The 24279-nt window shown below is 46.6% G+C and overlaps 1 protein-coding gene and 1 non-coding gene across 4 annotated transcripts; both read right to left on the bottom strand.

Annotated features, from left to right (window-relative positions):
• Window positions 1-3332: 3332 nt before the first annotated feature.
• Window positions 3333-3436, bottom strand: LOC113182895 (U6 spliceosomal RNA). The gene has a single exon (XR_003300797.1). It is a non-coding gene; the product is annotated as a U6 spliceosomal RNA (small nuclear RNA).
• Window positions 3437-5399: 1963 nt separating this feature from the next.
• Flot2 (flotillin 2) lies at window positions 5400-24083 on the bottom strand. 3 transcript variants are annotated; one of them, XM_026388808.2, is made up of 11 exons: window positions 23944-24083; window positions 14669-14750; window positions 11386-11476; window positions 8698-8821; window positions 8078-8196; window positions 7841-7954; window positions 7623-7742; window positions 7323-7537; window positions 6745-6928; window positions 6259-6408; window positions 5400-6149 (listed from the first exon to the last, which is right to left on the bottom strand). In XM_026388808.2, the coding sequence occupies exons 1-11, from the start codon at window positions 23990-23992 to the stop codon at window positions 6111-6113; spliced, it is 1287 nt and encodes a 428-aa protein (XP_026244593.1). In that variant the 5' UTR covers window positions 23993-24083; the 3' UTR covers window positions 5400-6110. The 3 variants fall into 3 exon arrangements, with proteins under 3 accessions (XP_026244593.1, XP_026244592.1, XP_026244594.1); XM_026388807.2 differs by lacking the exon at window positions 11386-11476 and adding an exon at window positions 9734-9824; XM_026388809.2 differs by lacking the exons at window positions 11386-11476; window positions 23944-24083 and having other exon boundaries at window positions 14669-14743.
• Window positions 24084-24279: the final 196 nt, after the last annotated feature.

Raw genomic sequence — 24279 nt, 5'->3', positions numbered from 1 at the left:
CGCCATTACTGAGCTACACCCTCCAATTTTTGTTTGGGGGTTATATTGAACCTATAGATAAATATGGGAGAATTAATATCTTTAAAATACTAAGACTTCAAATTTATGGACATGACATATTGGAGGCATTGTTGATTTCTTTTTTCTCTCATACTGTGTATGTCAGTACCTCCTGTTAGGTTATAAATATATCCAGAATCTGAGTACTTTTCACTACCCCCATTGGTTCAAGTCTCCATATTTCATCCGTATTATTGCAATACTGATAAAACACAACTGATCTGAAACAACTGGTAAGAAACAACTGATCTCTTAGTAAGGCATTCAGGGTGATGTTCATATTGGGTTGTGTATTACTGATTTATAGGAGTTTTTTATATATAAGATTCAAGTCCTTTGTTAATGTATCGTAAACATTTTTGACTGTACTTGACTTACCATGAATTTTTTAAATTAAAATGGTTTTATTAGCTTTTCTTTTAATATAAACATGAGAAATAAAAACCACATAAGTTGTAACATTCTTTTAAAAATAAAACTGCATTTAATATTTGAATATCCAAGCTCTGAACTCCATAAATAATGTTTTTTTTCCTTGAGGTGGTAGATTGTAATATTTCAAATACCATTATTTATCACCTATGTCTGTCCTTTAAAAATGATGGAAACTGCAGGGCTGGGACTGTGGCTCAGTGGTAGGGCATTTGCCTAGCATGTGTGAGGCACAGGGTTTGATTCTCAGCACCATGTATAAATAAATAAAATAAATATCTATCAACAACTAAGAAAAAAAATTTAAAAATGATAACTGGAGCACTCAGTACAACATGAAGCATTGTTACATTGAAGAGTATTCCTGGCTCATAAGTGCAAGATTCCTAGGATTACATTTACAAAGAGAAATGGATTTCACATAGTTTAGAACACTAATCTTTTTATTTAAAAAAAAAAAAAACATTACTTGATTTTCCTCTTTTTTTTAAGAGAGAGAAGAGAATTTTAATATTTATTTATTTTTTTAGTTTTCGGCGGACAAAACATCTTTCTTTGTATGTGGTGCTGAGGATCGAACCCGGGCCACACACATTCCAGGCAAGCGCACTACCGCTTGAGCCACATCCCCAGCCCCACTAATCTTTTTATATTTCAAATTTAGGTGACAAATTTAACTAATTTGATTTAGTTATCAATCTCTTATGTTATTTACTCCTTGCTTGAAGTAGAGGTTCCCAAGGTTCATGTAAGTTCTCTCTTATATAGTAGGACTTGAAATGAGATACCTACAACCAGGTTAACACTTAGGATTAAAAAAAAAGAAAAAAAAAAACAACTTTCATATCACCTGCTATTAGGGTCCAATTCCTTTTCATTTATTACATGTGAATTAACACTCATCTTTCATAATCTTCCTTTACAAAATCTATAGAAAAGAAACTTAGGTGATCAAAGCAGATACAACATAACCCTGCATAAAACTACTTTAAAAGAGGAGGGTACTTTTTTTTTTTTAAACTTTTTTAACCTTTATTATTTATCTCCACAAATTTTAGTGCAATTTTAAGCTTTGACACCTGTAGAAGTATAAATGCTACAAACTTCAGAACATCATTTGAAAGTTAAACTACATCTCCCCCAAACTTAAACTTAATTTTGCAAAAATATTGAGCCCTCAATTCTTTGTTCCAGTCAATGTTTGCCATCTTTTTTTTTTTTTTTTTTTTTAAGAAAGGGGAGGAATAGGGAAAATTGAGAGAGAGAGAGAGAATTTCCCAATATTTTTATTTTTTGGCGGACACAACATCCCTGTATGTGGTGCTGAGGATCGAACCAGGGCCGCACGCATGCCAGGCGAGCGCGCTACCGCTTGAGCCACATCCCCAGCCCTCAACATCCAAATTTATAAAGTTAAAGAGAAATGCAATTAAACCCCCAAATGATGCCTTGAAAGAGTTTGTAGTTTTTACACTTCCATAGTAGGGCATAGTTACCAAAACCTAAAATTGCAATAAAACTTTCAGGACACCTGGTCTTTATCTGCTCAGTTATCACTGGACCACCATGTTGGCTAGCATTATGAAAATATCCTTTAATACATTTACTTAATAAGAGGAAAATTATCAGAAAGTGAGAAGCACCATTAATAGTTCACAAAAAATGTAGTGTTGACCCAACTGAAGTAGGTAGTCATAGGTGATACGTTCTCTTTATGATCCCAAACATGCCAAAATGCTAATAAATAGTGCCGCAAAATACATGAACGGCAAATGTTATCCAGTAGCTTTTTGATTTAAACTGATTGCCAATAATGAATAGTAGCTTCAGTGATATGATACAGTGGGAAGGAAGAAACTTCAATACCTAAAAATGTTACAGTTTGCTCCTAAGTGGCTTCATGAGTGTTAAGTGGGCTGGGGGGTGGGCCAGTGCATTTTTAGCACACGCTAGGCCCTGGCTTTGAGCCCCAGCACCACAAAAAAAATTTAAAAAATAAGAGTACATGTTTTAATGGTAATACTGCATCAATTCTAAAGGCATATGCAGCAATGGGGAAGGGGAAGAAAAACAGAAAAAACAAAAAGTTATATAGTTAGTATATTTAAAAGTACAAACGTTTAAATGATTAATTAAAAAAACCTCAGGGGGTGGTGGTGCTGGGGTTGTGGCTCAGTGGTAGAGCGCTCACCTAGCATGTGTGGGGCCCTGGGTTCGATCCTCAGCACCACATGGAATAAATAAAAAAAATAAAGGTATTGTGTCCAACTACAACTAAAAAAAAAAAAAATTCTCAAAAAAATAAATTAAAAAACCTAACGTAGTTCATAGCTATTGGCCTACACAGTAAGCAAATATCTACATGTGGGTTGAGAGCTTTTGCTTTGGAGTGGTTTTTGCTAACTCTGTTTACATGAAAAAGGACAGAAAGTGTGTTTGTTGCTTTGACAAGGTTCCATTCTTTCCTATGGAGTGCAACTGTCATTGTCCATGAGTCTCTTGAATTCAAGGTCTTTCCTTCTGATGAAAATACTAATTTTTCTGGTGTTTTTAGCAGGAGTGTGATATTTCATCCAGTCTTTGTAGATGAGAGGCTTATGATGTTATTACCCCTCAATTCTCCCTTTTAAGAGAGGATAACAGGGCTGGGAATGTGGCTCAGGCGGTTTCGCGCTCGCCTGGCATGCGTGCAGCCAGGGTTCGATCCTCAGCACCACATACAACAAAGATGTTGTGTCCGCCGAGAACTAAAAAATGAATATTAAAAATTCTCTCTCTCTCCTCTCTCACTCTCTCTTTAAAACAAAAAAAAAAAAAAAAAAAGAGAGGATAACATTAAATAAAATATGGAACGCTTCACGAATTAGAGTGTCATCCTTATGCAGTGGCCATGCTCTTCTCTGTATAATTCTAATTTTAGTATATGTGCTGCTGAAGCAAGCACACCATTAATTGTTTGTTTGTTTTGGATGGATGGAGTTATTTTGATGATCTAATAGGTCAAACTTTGGCTAATTTTTGTTGTTGTTGGTACTGGGGATTGAACCCAGGGGCCACTTTACCATTGAACTACATCTATCCCCATCCCTTTTTATTTTTATTTTTTTAAAGAGAGAGAGAGAGAATTTTAATATTTATTTTTTAGTTTTCGGCAGACACAACATCTATGTATGTGGTGCTGAGGATCAAACTTGGGCCACATGTATGCCAGGCGAGCGCACTACCGCTTGAGCCACATCCCCAGCCCCCTTTTTATTTTTTGAGACTGTCTCTAAGTTGCTTAGGGCCTTGCTAAATTGCTGAGGTTGGCTTTGAACTTGCAATCCTCCTGCGTCATTCTCCCTAGTTGCTGGAATTACAGTTGTAGGCTACTGTGCCTGACAAGAATATTTTTAGATGTGTGAAATAATATCACTTCTTTTTAAAAGCCCTCCAGTGGTTTCTCATGTCAGAACAAAGGCCCTAAAAAGCCTTATTAAGGCTTCCTGTGATCTTAAAGTAGGTTTCCACCTTGACCTCATTCACTAATACTCCACCGGCTCACCTTCCACTTCCAACATGCACTGACCCTTCTTTGATCATGCCACACACTTTGGATTGGAAAGCTTTCCCTTCAGGTGCCTGCATGGCTCATTCCTTTGCCTTTGTCAGTCATACCTTCTATTAAGCTCTTCCTAGCATGCCCTAAAATGTCAGCACGCCCCAAACTTCCTATTCATTTCCTTATTTTCCTCCTTGCTATTTACCTTTATCTAACATACCGTATATTTAATTTTTCTTATTGTTTCCACCTGGATGCAAGCTCTAAAAGCTAGGCATGTCTTGTTCAGTGCAGTCTCTCTAGCATGAAAGACAAAGCCCTTCACATAGCAAGCATCTGATAAGTTTGCAAAATGAATAAGAATATGGAGGCCCAGGAAGATAAAGTTACTTACCCAAGATTACACAGGTAATAAACAAAAAATAGAGCTGAAATTTAATCCCGAGCAGCCTTATGTTTATGCTATTAAGCCTGAGAAGTGGGTCCCAATACTGAGTAAGGCTCAGCACTGGCATAGGTGTCACAAACCTGGCAGCACTCTCCACCTTTTGCTTGCAATGTCTCAGGTTTGTTTTGGATGGATGGAGTTATTTTGATGATCTAATAGGTCAAACTTGGCTAATTTTTGTCGTTGTTGGTACTGAACCCTATCTGGTAGGTTGTCCTACCCAGAACCCCTGTTTCAAGTTCCCATGTCTCAGGTCTGACCTCAGCACATGGCTTGCTGTTGCCAGGCCCAGGACAGCTATTGTGGGCAAGGCCAGTGTGCTGATGCCCCCCTGTGGCTAGGGTGGGGAAGAACAGGCCAAGAGCAGCCTTGATGCTAAAAGTGTGTATGAATGATTCTTGATTCCCAGTCTCTCCCCTCACAGAATACACAATGCAAGGGATGACATAAGAGATCTTTATTTTACCAGAGGGGACAGGCAGTGGGGCAGTGCAACATCCAAGCCCCAGACCAGACATGCAGCATCCACATGCAGAATAGCTACACAGGCTGGGGCAGGGCCACAGGTAGGGGACTAGGGCTGTGGGACACTCATAGCACCCCTGGCGGGATGCTTGGGCCCTGGTCTCTTCTATCTCCACTACTGCAATGAGACAGAAGACTGAGCTGCTTCCCATGGCTGGAACCCTATCACTCTGGCCAGGAAGAAAGATGGCACAAGGGGAAACGGGATCTGGCCAATTTACGGCACTTGATTCTGTACAGGGTTGGCACAGCCTTGCCCACTGGAAGGGTCACATACCCAGGACAGTGCAGCACTAGCATGAAGCTGTCTCCAACAGGTTCAGAGCCTGACCCCAGAAAGGCTTAGTGAAGTTGGGACCAAGACCACCTAGTAGGGACTTTTCCATGAAGGGAACTTCTGTGAGCACAAGCAGGGCCTCCTAAGGCAGTAGTAAACTGAGGAAGCTGCTATAGACAGGAGGCCTTGCCTCTGTGCCCCTGGGGTCAGGGAGAAAGGGGTAGTAATGAGAGCAGGCCTGGCCTGGGGAGGGAAGAAGTAAAGGGCAATGGCCCTGGGCCCTATAGGCCATGGCTACGCAGGTCTAGAGGAAAGTGGGTGGTCTATAGACTTCCTAGAGGAGTATTCAGGGAAAACCAGGCCAGGAGAAGGGAGAGAGGTTGTCCTACCCAGAACCCCTGTACCTATGCTGCACTCTGGCCAGGGATACAGGGAGGACAGATGGATACAGGAAGAACTTCAAGGCACCAGGATTCTGAGGAGCAGCAGGGCTACCCCCCACAGACAGACAGTGATTGTAATAAACATCTTCAGCTTAAACTATGTGATCTGCATAGAGGGAGGGAAGACAAGGGAGAGAAAGAAACACACAGGGAAATGAGGGAGGAAAGACACAAATTAGATGAGTGTGGCAGTGAAAGTGAGGATAGAAAAGAGGAAGAGACAGGAGAGAAGGGAAGACAGCCAGAGATGGCCTAAACACGCAGCACTTCTGGTCCCTACAAAATAAGGCACCAGAGTCAGTAACGTTCCCGTTGTCCCTGTGGTATTAAAACAGGTGAAGGGAGGGGCGGGCGGCTGCTGAAGGGCGTGGGCCTGCAGGAGCCTCACACCTGTGCACCAGTGGCTTTCTTGATCAAGGGTATCTGCAAAGATGGGAGACGCCATGAGGCCTTGACTGTGGAGGTCCTGGACCCATATGCCCAGACCAGTGGGCTGCCCAGGTAACTCCACTGCAACCAAGCAGATACATACCTTTGAGAGGTCCACACCTGTAAGGGCATGCACAGAGGCAGGCAGCTCAGCCAGCAGCCGGTTTACTTCTGATGTCACCTTGCTGTTGTCCCCACTGAGAACCACAATCTCATCAACTTTGGTTAGTGGGGCAGCGATTTTGGCAGCAATCTAGGTGGGGTATGAGATCATGGTTAGATTCTGACTCCATCCACCTACCCTATCCAGCACCTTTCCCTCTCTTCTCTTACCCAAACCCCTAAATAGCTGGGGTGGCTCTAATTTGCAAGCCACAATAGGAAAGGCCTAGGGGCCAGGGATGGCCTGGGCCTATTGGAGGGTTCCTGCCCTCTACTGAGGATTTCCCCTCTTTAATCCTTTCAGCTAGCTGGTGGCTGCGTAACTGACTAGGAACAAAATTGTTCTGGCACTTGTCTTGCTAATCAGGTGAGGATACTTGAGCTCTGGGTGCCAACTTTGGGTGCCAGTTTGGGGTGGGAGCCTCACCTGCGGCAGGGCCTCCAGCACCAGGGCCATCTTGGCTGCATCTCCATATTTCTGGTAGGCTTCAGCCTTGAGTTTCATCCGCTCAGCCTCTGCCTTGCCCATTGCCTCGATGACTGCCGCCTCTGCCTCCCCAATTTTGCGGATCTTCTCAGCCTCTGCCTGTGCCAAGAGGACCTGCTTCACCCTGGGGGAGCCCAGGCCAGGCAGATAAGCAGGAGGTGCCAGGGTCCCCAAAAACCTTGTATAAGGTCTGACAAACCCTCTAGTCCTGTTCTGTTGGCTGTCTAGGGCAGGAGACATTTGAAGTGGGTGCCCTGGCTTGTTGGCTCAGGCCAGGGAGAGGTCCCGCACCTGGGAAAGGAGACTGACCGGGAGGCCCTCTGTGCCAAACACTATACCAGGCATGCACTCAAGCCTTCTTTATCTCGTTTAGTCTTGTTGACTGAAGGAGGTAGGGGTATGCCGCTTCACAGGAGGGACAAACATGGGGGAAAGTGGTTTCCCAACTGTGGTCAGAGAGAGCACACAGACAGCAGAGGAGCTGACTAACCCCGCCCCAGCACCCAGGCAACTCTCACTTTTCACCCTCTGCGATCTGCTGTATGCGATGGGCCTCAGCCTCAGCCGGGCGGCGCACTGTGGCAATGAGCTCCTTGTCAGTGCGCAAGATCTCCTGCGCCTCCACTGCAATCTGCTTCTTACGCTGCACAACTTCAATTTCAATCTCTTCCTGCCGGATCTTCTGCTGCTCACGGGCCCCTTGTAGCTCATAGGCCAACTGGGCCTCAGCTGTCTGTGACGGGAAGGTCAACACATTAAGAGGCTGGCCACCAGGTCCTGAGCCCTGAGCCCCAAGTTAGGGTGCCCTGGCTTCTTACCTTGATATTGACTTCTTCACTGAAGGCTGACTTTTGTAGCTCAAAGGCTCTCTTAGAGTCAGCAATCTTGGTGTCTGCCATGAACTTCACATCAAGCATCTCCTTTTTGCACTCAGCTTCCTGAGAGGAGGGGCAGGTGCTTAGAGTCCCCTGAGGGACCATAGTCCTGTCATCCCTGAGTTCCCTAATCCCAGGGGTAAAAAGGAAATCCCAAGTACCCGGATGCCTGCATCCCGCTCAGCCTCGGCCACACCAATGTCAGCATCTCTCTGCACCACGGCAGTCTGAGTCTTGCCCAGGGAACTCAGATAGTCCACTTTGTCATAAACATCCTGGGGAGGGAAGGGAGAGTCATTCCAGGGAGCAGCCATGGACACAAAGGTGCACCCGCCACCTCTACCAATCCCCATCTCCCAGACGGATTCTGAGGGTACAAACTTTCTGTCACATCTCACTTTGATAGTGAAGCTGAGGATCTCAATGCCCATGCGGCCAACATCTGGGGCTGCCACCTCTCGCACTAACTTGGCAAACTGGTCCCGATCCTGATATATCTGTTCCACAGTCAGGGTCCCTGGGGATAGAGAGAACATGGGCTTTCTCTCCAGGGTCCCAACCAGCTGGGAAAGGGAGAAAGCATACAAGTAGAAGTCTGGGTGCATACAGGGGTCATGCAGTCTGAACTGGGTCTTCTTGGGGTTTCTTCTCAACAGTGTTTAATACTGAGCCTTATGCAGAGTCCTGGAGGATGAGGAAGTGTCCCAAGAGACACCAGACATGTGAGCAAACTGCCCTCTATCCCACTCCCATGCCCTATACCAAAGCCCTCTCTCACTCAAATCAGCCTAAGTTTTTTGTTTCTTTTTGGCACTAGGAATTGAACCCAGAGTCTCTTGCATGCTTAAGCAAGTACTCTACCCTTGAGCTACATCCCCAGCCTAACTGAAGTTTTGAAATGAAATGCTTGAGGAAAAAGTTTCAGCTCAAAACCTCAGAGGAACAGGCTCCCTGCACAGCTCTGCTACCTATCCCTGGCCCTGGCTTCAGAACCATGTGAGGCTGGGCAGGGTCTCACCTAGGATGGAACGCAGATGCCCCTCTAGGGTCTGTAGGACAACGTTCTTGATATCCTGTACATTCTTGCCCAGGAACTGCTCGCAGGCCACGGCCAAGAGTTCCTTTTCTGTCATGATCTTCACCTGCCAGGGTCACAGAGGTGCCTGAGTCAGGCTGGAGGTAAACAGATGGAAGCCCCAGACCCAGAGGTACAGAGGATGGTGGCTGTGCCCCTCCCCGTCTTTGTCAAACCTGCAGGCCCTGGGAATACGAGGTAGGTTGGTGTATTTGAGCTCTCTAGTAGGGCATTCTTCACTGGAATTCTTCTCCTCCCTCTCCAGCTTACTATTTACTCATTAGCCAACTCCTCCCTCACAGACTCCCCACATGTGGGAGACCTTCAGGCTAAGGGGCAGAGAATATGAAAAGGAGAAAGAGCAATAGGGACATAGACAGACAGATGGACTATGAAAGAGCCTAGATGGGGCAGGAGACAGGTCCCAGGGGATATATAACTGATGGTGCCTTTGCTTCTGGAGGTGTTCAGCCAACTCCCTCATCAGAGGCCTGTAACATAGTAGAACCTTGCTGCCCTGGAAGTCCAGAGATGGATTAGGGTGGGGTACCTCTCCCAGGCTCCTAGCTGGGGATATAACACAGCCTTTGACCCCACAAGTCCTCTGCCTCACAGGGCCTCTCCTTTTGGGCCATCCCTCTAACTCCCTGCCCAGGGAACAGGTGAGGCCTGGATTTTGGGGCCGGGCATATCCAACACCTGCAAAGAATGGGACTGGGTTAGAGAGATAGGAGCCCTCAGCACTGGTTCTGTCCCTCGAGGGCCACTGAGGAGAGAAGGGGTATCTGTTAGTCTTGCTGGGTGGCCAAGGGGGCCAAGTGAGCATGTTCCAGTGGTCACGATTCTCTCGTTGGGGGGTGGGATGGCAGGGATGCTGGAGAGACTACCCCTGGCTGCCGTCCTCTCCTCCTCCCCCCAAACTCCAGCATGGGGATGAGGCACCTCAACAGACATGCGCGGGGCTGCTGAGTTACTATACCTGGGCGACACCCGTCACAGTTAAAGCTACCCCCTCGGCCGTCTCTACGTCCTCGCAGCGGGGCTGCAACGTCATAATCTCTAGGGAAATCCTGCCAAGAAATGCAAAACAGGGGCATGGGTCTGGGGGCCCGGGGCCTGAGGTGTGGGGAATGTCTACCACCTCACTACTCCAGATGGGACAGGCCAAGAATCCTGGTGAGGAGGGTGGGGAAGGCTCTCTAGGGTTTGTAGCTGGTAGTGTGTAAGAAGGTAGGCAGGGTGGGTACAGACAGCTCCAGGGAAGGAGGGTAAGTAGGCTACACATGTGCACATAGGTCCTCTGCTCAAGTCAGCCTGGTTTAAATTGAGAGGAAAAGGAAGTAAGAAAGAAGTGCCTATGGTGGTCTGGGGCTGTCAGGAACCGGAAGAAGCCAGTGCAGCTGTGTGTGTGTCATAGGACAGCAGGTAGGTGCTGGTACTCCAGGCTGAGGCATGGAGGCTGTCATGGATGACATGTGAACATACTTCAGGTACCCTAACGTATTCTCTGGGTCTACTCAGCACCCCAAAATGCCCCAAGATGCTGCCTAGAAAGCCCTGCCTGGCAGGTGGGCATACTGGGAGTATGCCTACTCCTGAGCCAAGACAGAATTAATCCCCTCCTTTGCCAGGAAGCTCTCTCTGATCCCTCCAACTAGCCAGAGGCTATGACTTGAAGTCCACAAGGCTAAGACTTGGGACCAAACATGTCACATGGGGAACACAGGCTGGGGTCACACTGGCTGGGGTCACACCAAAGCCTCCTAGCTAAGTAGCATTAACCCTTGAAAGAGTTGTTCTGCCCAGGCAGTCTAACTCCTCAAGCATCCACATTCACTCAACTTAAAAGGACCTGGGCACTGGGAAATGTTTCAAGTATAGTGTGGGTTTGGAGGGTTGGGGCTGCTTCAATTACAGTTGAGGGAGGCCTGGACCCTACCCATTCCACAGAGGTCTCTAATCTCCTCTCAGGCTCTTATACTGCAACCTGTGCTTCATGGCTCAGGAGATGGGATGGTGTCTTTCCTGACTAGAGCTGGAAGAATGGGTGAGGAAGGGAATGGTGGTGCTAGACTTTTGCCTGAGAAGGGTGCAATGCAACTCAAGGCATGAGGAAGAGGAAAGTGCAAGATGCTGGCCATTAAGGCCTCTCCAGCCTGGGCACCTGTGAGCAACGGGCTTTGAGGGGAAGGGGCTTTTGGATGTTCATTGCTGCATTCTCAGTGCCTGAATCCAAGAAAGTGCTCAACAGAGAACTGGTAAACAAAGTGATGAGGATAGGAACCTGCACATTACAGAGAACACACTTGGAGTTGCTGAACATTCTAGCCAAGAACAGATTTCACTAGCTATGGCTGCATGGTAATAAGGCTTGGCATTTAAGGACACCCACTGGCAGAATTGGGCTTTCAGAATCCCTTGCCTTTTCCCCACTTGCAGCCCCAGTGGGCAAAAGAAGGTGCCCTGGAGATCTACAGGGATTCACCCTGGCACCCAGAGCAACAGAGGTGGGGATAACGAGGGGTGAGGCACACTCTCAGGAGGGGAGTCCATCCAGTTCCTGCCTGCTAGGCCCCAAAGGGCAGAAAGAGAGAAGGTTAGATACAGAAGAGGAAGCAGGTGGGTTATTACCTGTGCAACCCCTGTTACGAATAGCGGAACCCCCTCCGACGTCTCAATATTCTCACAGCGACACAGGATGGTCATAACCTCCAGAGACAGTCTGAGAAGCAGCCAGGGGGTAGGGAGAGGTAGGGACAGGAAGGGTAGGAGGGGACACAGCAAATACACAGAGTGGTTACCAGATAAGCACCAATGCCTGACATGTGGGGGCAGGACAGGGGTGCTTTCAACACTTCAAACCCCTGCCAGCTTGGTCTAGGGTTATGAAAGAGCAGAGGCAGCCCCTTGCTGGCCTGAGGCTTCTGGGTCTCTTCTATAGCCCTCCTCCCCTTCCAATGAGGAGCTAATGGGCTGGGGAGATGCTTGCCAATACCCTGGGGGGCCAGGGCCTGAGGTCACGAGGCCTGTAAGCTGACATTCACGGTGCTTACCACCTCACATTCTTAGTAGATTCTTGCCACAATCTGGGAAACAGCTTTAGTTCTACCCTCCTTACACAGGCAAACCTGTTTCTAGAAATTGAGAGAAGACAGCCACTCTGGGGATTAATGAGCCAGAGCAAATACTGAATCCTGCTTGGGGTGCAAACCCTTAAGGTTTGTGCTACTACATAACATTAAGAAGGTAATTTAGGGTCAGAAAAGTCCAAAGAAAAGTTTTGATGTGATTTAGGGGTGCAGGAGGTCAAGGAAGGTTGAGCAAGAAAGTATGCTCCTGCCAGATATTCACAGGGATGGATGGGAGATGATGGACTTACTCACTTCGGAGTTTCCAAAGTTGAGCATAGGCAGACAAAGAGTATTGGCAAAGAAAATAAGGTGCCTTGCAGTTACTTGGCCCACTCTAGCATATGTGTGTGTATGTGTGTGTGTAGGGTGGTGGTCCAGGCAGAGGCAGACTGTGCATAGTGTAGAAGAGTTCCTTAAACCCAAAGAAGGAAGAGGAGATAGAGGCTGAGGCTAAAAGGCAGGAGCAGGTAGGTGGGGGATGAGGATCAGTAGGCAACATGGAGCCCCACATTAACCCTGGGAGAGGTCACACAGTGGCAGCCCTGGGGGCTTGGCCATGCAGACATGCAAAGGTTGCTTTCATTTGAGTCCTAATAATAGCACCCTTGGGCCTAAGAGGACTCTCTCCACCCAGCCCAGACAGAAACCCATAAGCTATCTTCTGGGGAAGGAAAGAAAGAAATAGAAGAGAGGGAGGGAGAAGGGGGAAGAGGAGGAAGGGAAGGTAGATGGGAGGCTGCAGCTCAGAGGCCAGAGGTGGGGGACTTGCTTAGGTAAGGGAGAGAGAGAGCTGCCCACATCAGGGACTCAGATAGTACAGGGTGTTGCAGCAAAGTACAGCAGGAGGGACTGCACTGAGCCTGGAGGAAGAATGGCTGACATCATGGGTGGGTGAAATACTTCGAAAGGGAGGCTGAGTATGAAGGCTGAGTTAAAAACCTCTATTCTGACCTGAGAGGATCCTACCAGCCTAGGGAAATAAAGGCTCCAGCCTGCGGAGATGGCCCAAGTAGGATGGGGGCAAGGGAAGAGGCTATCTCCCAGAAAGGGGTATAGAGTGGGAAGGGGTGCAGGGACAGACTAACCAGCAAGTGGGACCAAAGGGAGGATGTTGAGCCTGAGGTCAGTTTCCTAGGAAAAGGTAAGGCCTCCCATCTCTCACTTCCAAACCTGTTGTCAGGGAGGCCTGGCCATCCTACTCTGGGGCTCTGCTCCTGGAGCAAAAAGTGAGAGTAGGAGACCAAGGACATGGAGAAGGTCTGCAGGGGTGTTGCCCCAGTAGTGGATGCCCACTTGAGACAGGTCTCTGGGCAAGTCACAAAACTGTCCAGGCCTGGCTATAAGTTGAGGTATTTGAATAAGATATTATGCTGTGCTAGGATTGCATGTTGTGTGGGTAGCTGTGTCTCTGAGGCCCATGACTCTGGCAGGTCAAATGACACATTCAGCTGTTCCTAGGACCCTCTGGAGTAGACATTGTAACCATTATTGATCAGTCTCTGATAGTTTTGGTCTTGGATCTGAAGTTCCCACAATCCTAACAAAAGCACCCTTGGGCCACAATCCATCACCTCAGGGAACGTAAAGTGATGGGAGGAGAGTGAAGGGGGTTATCGGGAAGTCAGTGATGGTAAAAAAAAAAAATTGTGACATACTTTCTATGACCCGGATCCTAGTAGATACCTGCAGACCCCCAGGAGCCTCAAGCATCAGGAACTCAGCGCAGACATGGACTTCTCTTTGCTGACTGATGAGGGTGAAATGGAGCAGTATTTTCTGTTGGAATTTCTATTGCTTCCCTTTGGGATGCCCAACCCCCCCATTCCTTCATAGCTTACTGTCCTTGCTGCCTGAGTCCCGGCCTAGAAGACTCTACCCCTCCCTCATTTCCCACTAGGAAAGGCGGCTGGACAGTATGGTAGTAGGAGGGCCCAGGTCTGGTTCTACCCTGGGCTCTGGAGGCACCAGCAGGGAGAGCAATCTGGGGCACTAAAACCTTCATTCCTTTATTGACTCTTTCCAAGACATATTTAGGAGACCTGTCTTGCCTGGTGTCAGCACCTTTTCCTCAGATCACCTGCCCCTCCTTGTCTCTAACCCACTACTATCACAGAGAACGTCTAACTATACATCTATTCTCATTTAGCCTCTGCTAGAATTATTCCAGGGCCTTCATGGTGAGGGTGTGTGTACAGGTTTTCTTTAGCCTTTTCTCCTTCAGTACACCCCCTTTAAATGTAGTGTGTAATTAAGACTTCTTGAATAACTTTAAGCTAGAACTGGGAAATTGAGATATGATCCTGAATTCTCTGGGACAGAAAGTAATGTCACCTCTCATGCAAAAAAGAACACACAGAAAGGAGGAGGTGTCTAAAGACACACCTTCTTTTTTTTCTTTCCTTTTTTTTTGGTAGTGGGGATTGAACCCAGGGGTGCATTACCATTGAATTATATACCAGTCCAGTCCTTCTTATTTTTTGAGACAGGGTCTCACTAATTTGCTAATGCTGGCCTTGAATTTGCAATCTTCCTGCCTCAGCCTCCACAGTCAATAGGATTACATTCATGCACCACCACATTCACCTAAGCCAGACCTTCTTGAAGTGTGCCTCCTGAATGCCTGTCAGCCCATTTCACCTATTCCTTATGGGACTCCTTCTTCCAGAACAGAGGTAGCAAATGGCAGATGTTCTAGCTGATCTGTAGGGTGAAGGGGTAACACTGGAAACACTTTTCTCCCTTGCCCACCATGATGACAGGTTCCCAAGCCCTCAGGCCCTTACCTCTGAGTGTCGGAGATACACCACCAGGCCCAGGCCCAGCCGCCAAACACGTACTGTTTGTAGTCAGAACCACAACAGCCCCCTGGGGAGCAAAGCAAATCACTACTGGTCAGGTCAGTCAGTTCCTGGGTTTATCTCCCCCAACCCCTCTGACAGCAACTCTGCTCTTGTACTTGCTGAGTTTTGATAATGGTAACTGTTGGGTTCCAGGTACTGAGATTATACATAAAATGTTCTCCCTGACCTATAGGGACTTAAGAACTTAGAATCTAGATTTTTATGTAAATTGTCTAATTTACATAAAAAGGATATCCAATGAATAATTCAGAGTGTAAGTACTTCCAGAGGTCATAGCAGACAGGGGTGGTCTGGAAAAAGCTTCCATTTTTCTTTTCTTTTTTTGCAATACTAGGGATTGAAGCCAGGGGCGCTCTACCACTGAGCTATATCCCTAGCCTTATTTATTTATTTATTTACTTACTTATTGGTAGCCGGGATTCAACCCAGGGGTGCTTAACCACTGAGCCAAATCCCCAGCTTTTTGCTTTTTTTTTTTTTTTTTTTTTGAGAGAGAGAGAGAGAGAGAGAGAGAGAGAGAGAGAGAGAGAGGGAGGGAGGGAGAGGGAGGGAGGGAGGGAGGGAGAGAATTTTTGATATTTATTTTTTAGTTATCGGCGGACACAACATCTTTTTGTATGTGGTGCTGAGAATCGAACCCAGGCCGCATGCGTGCTACCACTTGAGCAACATCCCCAGCCCTTTTTTTTTTTTTTAACACTTTGAGATAGGATCTAGCTAAATTGCTTAGGGTGTGTGTACAGGCTTTCTTCAGCCCTTTCTCCTTCAGTAGTTGCTGAGGGTGGCTTGAACCTGCATTTCCTTCTGCCTCAGTCTTCAGAGCCACTGGGGATTATAGGCATGCTCTACCACATATAGCTTTTATTTTGAGACAGGGGCTCATTCAATTACTGAGGCTGGCCTCCAACTTGCAAACCTCCTGCCTAAGCCTCACAAGTAGCTGGGGTTACTGGTGTGAGCGATTATATCCAGCAAAGCTTCCATTTTTCATTCAATCATTCATTCATTCATTCAACAAGTAGAGTCTTTTTTTTGTTTGTGTCAAGAACACAGATATGGGGAAGGGAGGGTTATGGGGCTAGGAAAGACAGTGGAATGAAATGGACAATCATTACCCTAAGTACATGTACGAAGACACAAATGGTGTGACTCTACTTTGTGTACAACCAGAGATGAAAAATTGTGCTCTATATGTGTAATATGAATTTTAATGCATAAAGGTATATAAAAAAAAGAACACAGATATGAAGATACAATTCCTCTCTTGCAGGAAGTAAAATAAGGGATGATCATAATACCACACAGCTCACCTGCTATCACGGTAGGACAGACTGAGAGAAATGCAAGAGGGCAGCGCTCTGGGTCATGGGAAGGAGTCTGAGCCAAGGCAATAGCCTCTCTCTGGCAGGCAGACACATCTCAGTGAACCTGGCACTCCACTCCCAGAGCTTTCAGAATGACTTTGCTCCTTTATCAGGAGCAGGTTGGGAAGGAAGGTCTTCAAACTAAGGCCTACTCACGGTATTAACTAGATAAAAGAGGAGAAAGGGAAAAGGTCTCAAAAGAAAATGGTTCCTGCACATCAATTAAATAGCTAACTCAGCCATAATCTAGATCCAGGCTGTGGATATACTCAGTGTGTTCCCCACCCAGAAATGACAAAAATTAATTTCTGAAATTCTTGTAGTAAATTCTCCTATTAACGCCAAAGTTACTCAGGTTCAAGGAAATGTGAGTAAAAACTGAAGAGGCAGTTAACATGCAATAAGAAAACAGATGAATTGAAGGAAATGGAATTTGGAAAAAAGCCAGAGTGTTGTCATTTCCATGTTCACCGACTTGTTTTGTGAAAGCTTTAGGATGTTTGCCTCCCAAGGTCAAAGGTCTAGGTAGTTTCATGTGGGTTACAACATTTCTTAGGACCCATGGCAGGGAACAAGGCAGGTAGAGGGGCAGAGGGTAGATCATGGAGTGTCTTTTGTGCAGGCCAACAAGCTGTACATATGCAAGAGTGATTGGGAGCCACATGGGGATTGAAGATGGGAATTGATAAGACATTTATTTTTTTATTGGTAGTGGGACTTGAACCCAGAAGTGCTTAGCCACTGAGCCACTTCCCCATCCCTTTTTTTTTTTTTTTGAGAGAGAGAGAGAGAGAGAGAGAGAGAGAGGAGAGAAAGAATTTTAATATTTATTTTTTAGTTTTCGGTGGACACAACATCTTTGTTTGTATGTGGTGCTGAGGATCGAACCCGGGCCGCACGCATGCCAGGAGAGCGGGGCTACTGCTTGAGCCACATCCCCAGCCCCGAGGCAGGGTCTTGCTAAGTTGCTTAGGGCATTGATGAGGCTGGTCTTGCAATCCTCCTGAGACACTGGGATCACAGGCATGTACCATTGTGACTCAGACTGATAAGGCATTTTAGAAACAAATACTACCTTGCACATGGAGGAAGGTACTGAAGCCAGGAGATTGGGTAAAAACCTTTTGCAGTAATCCAGGCAAGGCATGGAGGGTGATGTAGGTGGCTAACTGCTAGAGGAAGCAATTTTGTCCAAGAAAATTTTCTGTGTGGAAATGTGTTATATTTATGCGGTGTAGTATGACCATATGTAGTATGGCTATAGATTGACTACTTGGAATGTGGCTCATACAAGATATATTTTTTTAATACTGGGGCTCAAACCTAGTGTCGCTTTACCACTAAGTTATATCTTAGTCCTTTTTATTTTTTATTTTGAGACATGATCTTGCAAAGTTGCTGAGGCTGGCCTCAAACTTGTGGTCCCCTTGATTCAGTCTCCTGAATTGCTGGGGTTATAAGTGTATGCTAACATGTCCAATTTCATATGAAATTTAATTATTATTTTTTTGTAGTGCAAGGGATCCAATCCAGGACCTTGTATGCTAGGCAAGTGCTCTACCATGGAACTACATCCTCAGCCTCAATTAAATGGAATTAGAATGGCTACATGAGGCTAGTGGCACTCACACTGGACAGTGCACCTAGAAAGTCCAGGTTTGGACAGTGGTGAGGGCCAAGGACTGAAACAAACAATGTAGAAAACAGAAAATGGGGACAAGTTTTGGATGGGTGTAGGCAACGAACAAAGACCCTCCCTATTCCCACTGCCTCTCAAGTCGAAAGAGCTTATAAGGCTGGAGAGCTGATACCTGAGACTGCTTCAGGCGGCCAACTCCAGTTTCCTGGGTCAGCTACAGTGTACAGGGTGCTAGTGAAAGTTAAGCTTCCCCAATCTGAAAATCCCCAAATTGGATACTCCAAAACTGAAACTTTTTGAGTGCTGACAGGATGTCACAAATGGAAAATTACACAACCGATTTCATGTGACAGGTTGCAGCCAAAACACAGGTGCACTAAAAATATTGTATAAAATTACCTCAGGCTATGTATGTAAGGTATGTATGAGACAAATACATGTAGTATATTATGGATCTCATCCATAACATGTCTTGTTATGGCTATAGAAATATTTTCAAATCTAAAATAATCTGAAATCCTGTGGTCCTAATTATTTCCAATAAGAGATATTCAATCTGTAGCCAAACCAGAGGACCAGGGATCATAGAACAGCCTCAGTGTGGGCAAGACCAGTAAGAGGTCTTAGGTCTCTTGTTTCTCTGGGATAGAAATATCTGTCCACAGGGCTGCTGTTCAAGGTGAGCCTTTAAGGGCTTCTCTGTCCTGGGAGGTATAGGAGAGGCTTCTGAGGACAAGCAGTCAATCTGAAACCTAAGTCATCTTGGGATCAAGAGAAACTGGAAGAGGGCCAAAAATCACAGCTTGTTCTTCATGTTGTGGTCTGGTGGGGGCTGGGGCACGGCTACCTCCAGTCAGCTCCAGGGGACTTCTCAATGTGCTGTGGAGGAGGTGGGAGTGGCAGGGAGGGATGGAATAGGTGGATGTCCACTCTTTACCTTTCAGTTTTATTTGACCTTGAGAACAGACTGCCACAGCTCAAGCTGGGCCTTGGCCAAGGGCAACATGGCCAGGTTCCCAGGGGCAGTAAAAACAGGAAGTTGGGACTGGCCAGCCACCCCATCCCCAGCAGCCTCCTCTCCTGGAAGGCATCTTCCTCTTAGGAGCCTGAATACCACTCCCAAGAGGACAGTTAGGTGCCTCTTCTCCCACCTCCCTAGGTCTCACTCATCTTTTTTTTTTTTTTTTAAAGAGAGAGTGAGAGAGGAGAGGGAGGGGGGAGAGAGAGAGAGAGAGAGAGAGAGAGAGAGAGAAAGAGAAAAGAGAGAATAGAGAATTTTCAATATTTATTTATTTATTTATTTTTGAAAGAGAGAATTTTAATACTTATCTTTTAGTTTTTGGCGGACACAACATCTTTGTTTGTATGTGGTGCTGAGGATTGAACCCGGGCCGCACGCATGCCAGGCGAGCGTACTACCACTTGAGCCACATCCCCAGCCCAGGTCTCACTCATCTTAAGACTCAAAAGTTTCTCTAAATTTTTCCTTTTCTCTTTTATTTTTTTTGCTAGGGAAGTTCTTTCCCACTGGGCTACACACATTTCCAGCCCAAAAGGTAACTTTCATTCTCGCTTTTTTTTTTTTTCTGTACTGGGAATTGAATCTAATCTAGGGGTGCTCTATCAATGAGTTGCATCCCTAGCCTTTTTTGTTTTTGATTTTCAGACAGGATCTTGTTAAACCACTTAGAGCCTTGCTAAATTGCTGAGGCTGGCTTTGAACTTTTAGTCCTCCTGTCTCAGCTTCCCCAGCTTCTAGGATTACAGGTGTGCGCCACTGCGCCTAGCCCTTTTTTATTTTTTGAGAGTGTCTTGCTGAGCTGTGGAGGCTGGCCTGCAGCTTGTGATCTTCCTGCTTTATCCTCCTGAGTAGCTGGGATTACAGGCGTGCACTGCTGCACCCTCTTCTAATTTTCTTAACTTGCTTTCCCTTGCTCTGGGCTCAGTCAAGCTGAAGGACTACAAAATACCCTATGATAGCTGGGCACGGTGGCACACACCTGTAATACTAGCAATTTGGGAGGCTCAGGCAGGAGGATCAGGAGTTCAATGCCAGCCTCAGCAACAGCAGTGCATTAGGCAACTTGGTGAGACCCTGTCTTTAAATAAAATACAAGAAAGGGGGCTGGGGATGTGGCTCAAGCGGTAGCGCGCTCGCCTGGCATGCGTGCAGCCCGGGTTCGATCCTCAGCACCACATACCAACAAAGATGTTGTGTCCGCCGAGAACTAAAAAATAAATATTAAAAATTCTTTCTCTCTCTCTCTCTCTCTCCTCTCTCACTCTCTCTTTAAAAAAATAAAATAAAAAAAAATAAAATACAAGAAAGGGCTGGAGACGTGGCTCAGTGCCTTAGGTGGAGGCAGTTTAGCGAGGCGCTAAGCAACTCAGGGAGACCCTGACTCTAAATAAAATACAAAAATTGGGCTGGGGATGTGACTCGGTAGTCAAGTGCCCCTGAGTTCAGTCTCCTGTACAGAAAAACAAAAATGAAACCAAAAAACCATGATAACTTTCCCTATCCCCCAAACAGTCCGAGACTATTGGGGATACAGCGAAGGCAAAATATACTGAGTTTCAAAAAAGAAGTGCCCATCAACCGATGGAACACAAAACAAGCAACTCATGGGCAACCCAGCTCTTGTCCTGGCCTGCAAAAAATAGTGCGATGTGAGGGCAGTACACATACTCAAGGAAAACTGATTAGAAATTATCTAATCCTGAGGCTGGGGATGTGGCTCAAGTGGTAGTGTGAGGTACTGGGTTCGCTTCTCGGCACCACATAAAAATAAAATATTGTGTCTACCTAAAAAACTAAAAACTAAATATATATATATATATATATATATATATATATATATATATATATATAAAAGAAATTATCTAACCCTATCCTGACTCCACCTCTAGTTCAGACCCTAGCTATTGTCCCTCTAATAAATATTAAAACCTCAGCCTAGCCAGACATGCTGGCATATGTCTAATCTCAAGGAGGTTGAGGCAGGAGGATCATAAATCCAAGGCCACTCTCAGCAATTTAGTGAGGCTCTAGCAATTGAGACCCTAAATAAAAAATAAAAAGAGCTGGGGATGTAGCTCAGTGGTTAAGTGCCCTTGGGTTCAATTCCTGGTACCAACAAACAAACAAATAAACAACAACAAAAACCCCCAAACATCAGCCTGGGAATGTAGTGCAGTGGTAGTAGAGTGCTTGCCTGGCATGCCTGAAGTTCTGAGCATAAGAAAAAAAAAATTACGTAAATAATAAAATCTCAGACTAGGTGTTGCTTTTCACTGTTGAGATGGCCTGCACTCTCCCTTGAGTATGTGCTTTTGCTTTCCTAAATATATCTCTGTGCCTCAATATCTGATGCATGATTATTACTATTTTTTATGGTGTTGAGGATTGAAGCCAGGGCCTGGCACATCCTAGGCAAGTCTTCTATCACTGAGCTATACCCCTAGGTCAACATGCTGAAATTCTTTTTTTTTTTTTTTTTTTTTTTAAGAGAGAGGTGAGAGAGAGAGAGAGAGAGAGAGAGAGAGAGAGAGAGAGAGAGAGAGAGAATTTTTGATATTTATTTTTTAGTTTTCGGCAGACACAACATCTTTGTTTGTATGTGGTGCTGAGGATCGAACCCGGGCCGCACGCATGCCAGGCGAGCGCGCCACCGCTTGAGCCACATCCCCAGCCCCCTGAAATTCTTTTTTGTCAGGTGCACAAAGGACCCTATGCTCCTGAGTGCAGGGTTCCTTCTCTGTGACTTTCTCAGACCCTCCTCTGGTGACAAGCTCACTGCTACCCTCTCAGGAGCAGTCCCTTCCCTTCCTGTCTCTCCTCAACCCTCTTCTACTATAAAAGACTACACCCTCAAGGTGGTTTTATTCTTTTTAAAGCCACAAACACTATTAGTAGTCCAGCACCTAAGGACCCCTTCTTAGGATGTCTATAAATGTCTAAAATACAAAAGAAAAAAAATGCTAAGACAACAAAATGTTATAATATGTGCTTCTTTATTAATTTATTAAATAATAAGATTTATTGATAGCTCTAATTACTAACTTAATTTCAAAGTACTGATGAGTGTAAATTATTTTCAAGGTACCTGCAAATAACTATAGTATGGCTGGAAAATACTGCTAAGACTATCATGGATTGTTGCTGACATTTATAATCAGTTCTGGTTAGTAAAAATAAAAATGTACTCCTCCCCCTTCCAAATGAAGAAGACTTTTCTTTTAATTTTTGAAGATATAGAGAAAATTCTATTACAAATGAAAGGAAGGAGGTTAGATAAACAATTTTAAAAAGATGGAAAACATGACCAGGAGACCTATCAGAATCATCTTGAAACTGGGCTGAGTGACTTGCTTCTGGACTTAATGCATGTCTAAGACCTGAATGGGCAGGGCTGGAAACAGGTGCTCTGCTCTCCTGGGAGTCCACATGCAAGAGGGAGCTACCATTCAGCTGGATCATCTCAAATCCCAAGGTACTGTTATGCCAGGCATTATCTCTCCCTCTCCTCTCCTGCCTGTTCTTGAATCTGGCACCTTCAATTCTTAGCATGGGCTTCCTCTCCCCACCCCTAAAACAGCTTCTGTGCCAGCTCTGTATTGGCTTTGGCCTAAGGAAGAGGTTCTCAGTGTGTGAAAGGTACAGAGCAGAGCAACCTATCTTAATGGGTCCTCTCACCCTGTAGTCTTAAAAGATTTTCCACCAGGGTAGAACTGAAGCTTTTATCTCCTCAACCCAGAGTCTGGACTTCTTAAAAGAAACTACATAACATAAAAACAGTGCAGTGCAGATATAGGTTTCTAAATGCCTTCCTAGGGGTGGGGGCTGGAGACAAGGCCAGGATTTATAGAGGGAGTTGGCCTTTGTGCTCTTTGGGGGTCTTTCTCCTGACCACAGGGCTATCTGTGATGGGTGGGGGTTGTGTGTGTGTGGGTGTGTGTGTGTGTGTGTGTGGTACTGGTGACTGAACTTAGGGGCAACTATGACTGAGCTACAATCCCAGCCCCCCTCACCCCATTGCAACAGGGGTTCACTAAGTTGCTGAGGCCTCAAAGGAGATCCTCCTGAGTAGCTGTGATTATAGTCATCCAGAGGGCCAGATTTGGGGATAGGGTATTTTATTTCCCCTGCAAGAGCAGAGTCCTGATCAGGAACAGTGATGTCCCTGCTCAGAGACATTCTGAGATCCAAAATGAGCCTAAGACCCTGTTTTAGGATGAAAGCTTCCAGTGCGTTCATCACATCTCCCCAAGGGTGGGCAGCTACAAGCCCTGACCCAGGTATTCTACTTGCTTGGGTAGCTACCCTGCCAACTCTGCATACAGGCTGCAACTCAGCACTGTCAGTGGGAAATAAGATTTCAATTTCAGGGAACCCTACAGCTGCAGGAATCCCCGAAAGCTGTCAGGCAACAGGCCCCCTCCCCAGCACATAGGAGCTAGGGGCTGCACAACCTGGTGGCTTGAAAGGCTTCACCTACCTACTAAAACATTCCAAATACACAGTGTAAATAAATAGCAGTCTCAAGAAGAAACACACTCCCCTTCCCCAATGCTGCAGTCCCCAAGCCCCACCTAGATAGAAATTCTGGAGCTTGCAGCATTTTGCAATTCAGAGCGCCGCAGCTCAGGGCTGGATTTCCCAACCTGTAGAGGCCGCAAGCTGCGTCTCCGGGGCGGGTTATGCCAGTAAACCCCAGCAAGTCCCAGCCCGCTCAGAATTAACGGGTCTGACTGTGCCAGGAGAGAGGACCCATACACATCTCAGAGCCCCTCCCCGTTTAGGCACCTGCCCTCCAGAGCCGCGTGACCCACCCCCTGTCCTGGTCGCTGGAATCCAGCAAAACTGCTGAGTTCCGGGGACCCCAAGGCATTAGTCTGCGACCCTTTAGCCCATGGTGGTGTAGAGGGAGGCCCTGCTTTGGGAGGTGGAGGAAAGAAATAAACACAGGGAGACTCTTCACAGGAGGGGGAGCCCCTGGTAGATGCCCGAGGGCTTGGAGCCCAGAAAGAGAGAACAGGGGTCTCTTCTGGAAGGGGTCTCAGGTGTGGCAATGGGGCCAGCGCCCTGCGCAGCGCGGAAGGCTCAGGCCCCGCACGCGGCACTCCACCTCCCCACTCCCCCACACCAGCACTGGGTGGCCTAGAACCCACCTCCGTGGTCGCCGCCCTCTCACCTGAAACCACTAGCGCTTCGTTGGGCCCCACCGTGTGACAGTTGCCCATGGTGTCGGCGGGACGCAGTGGCTTCGGCCGCCCGGACCTGGACAGCAGCAACGGGTCCGCAGCGCCGGCCGCGCCCAGCCTATCCCGCCACCCCCAGCGGCTGCCCGCCCGCCCGCCCGCGCCCCTCTGTGGTCGCAGCCCCGCCGGAAGTGTGGCGGCGGAGGGCGGGGCCCGCTTGCTGAGAGGCAGGAGCCAGCCGCGAGCCTTGGCAGTCAACTCGCTTTATTACAGGGGGCTCCAGATGGCGGGGCCCAGCCCCAAAGCACCCCGGAAGGCGGAAGGCATCC

The sequence above is a fragment of the Urocitellus parryii genome, chromosome 7 (genome assembly GCF_045843805.1).
Source record: "Urocitellus parryii isolate mUroPar1 chromosome 7, mUroPar1.hap1, whole genome shotgun sequence".
Lineage (NCBI taxonomy): Eukaryota > Metazoa > Chordata > Mammalia > Rodentia > Sciuridae > Urocitellus > Urocitellus parryii.
This window is presented reverse-complemented; position numbering and strand designations above follow the sequence as displayed.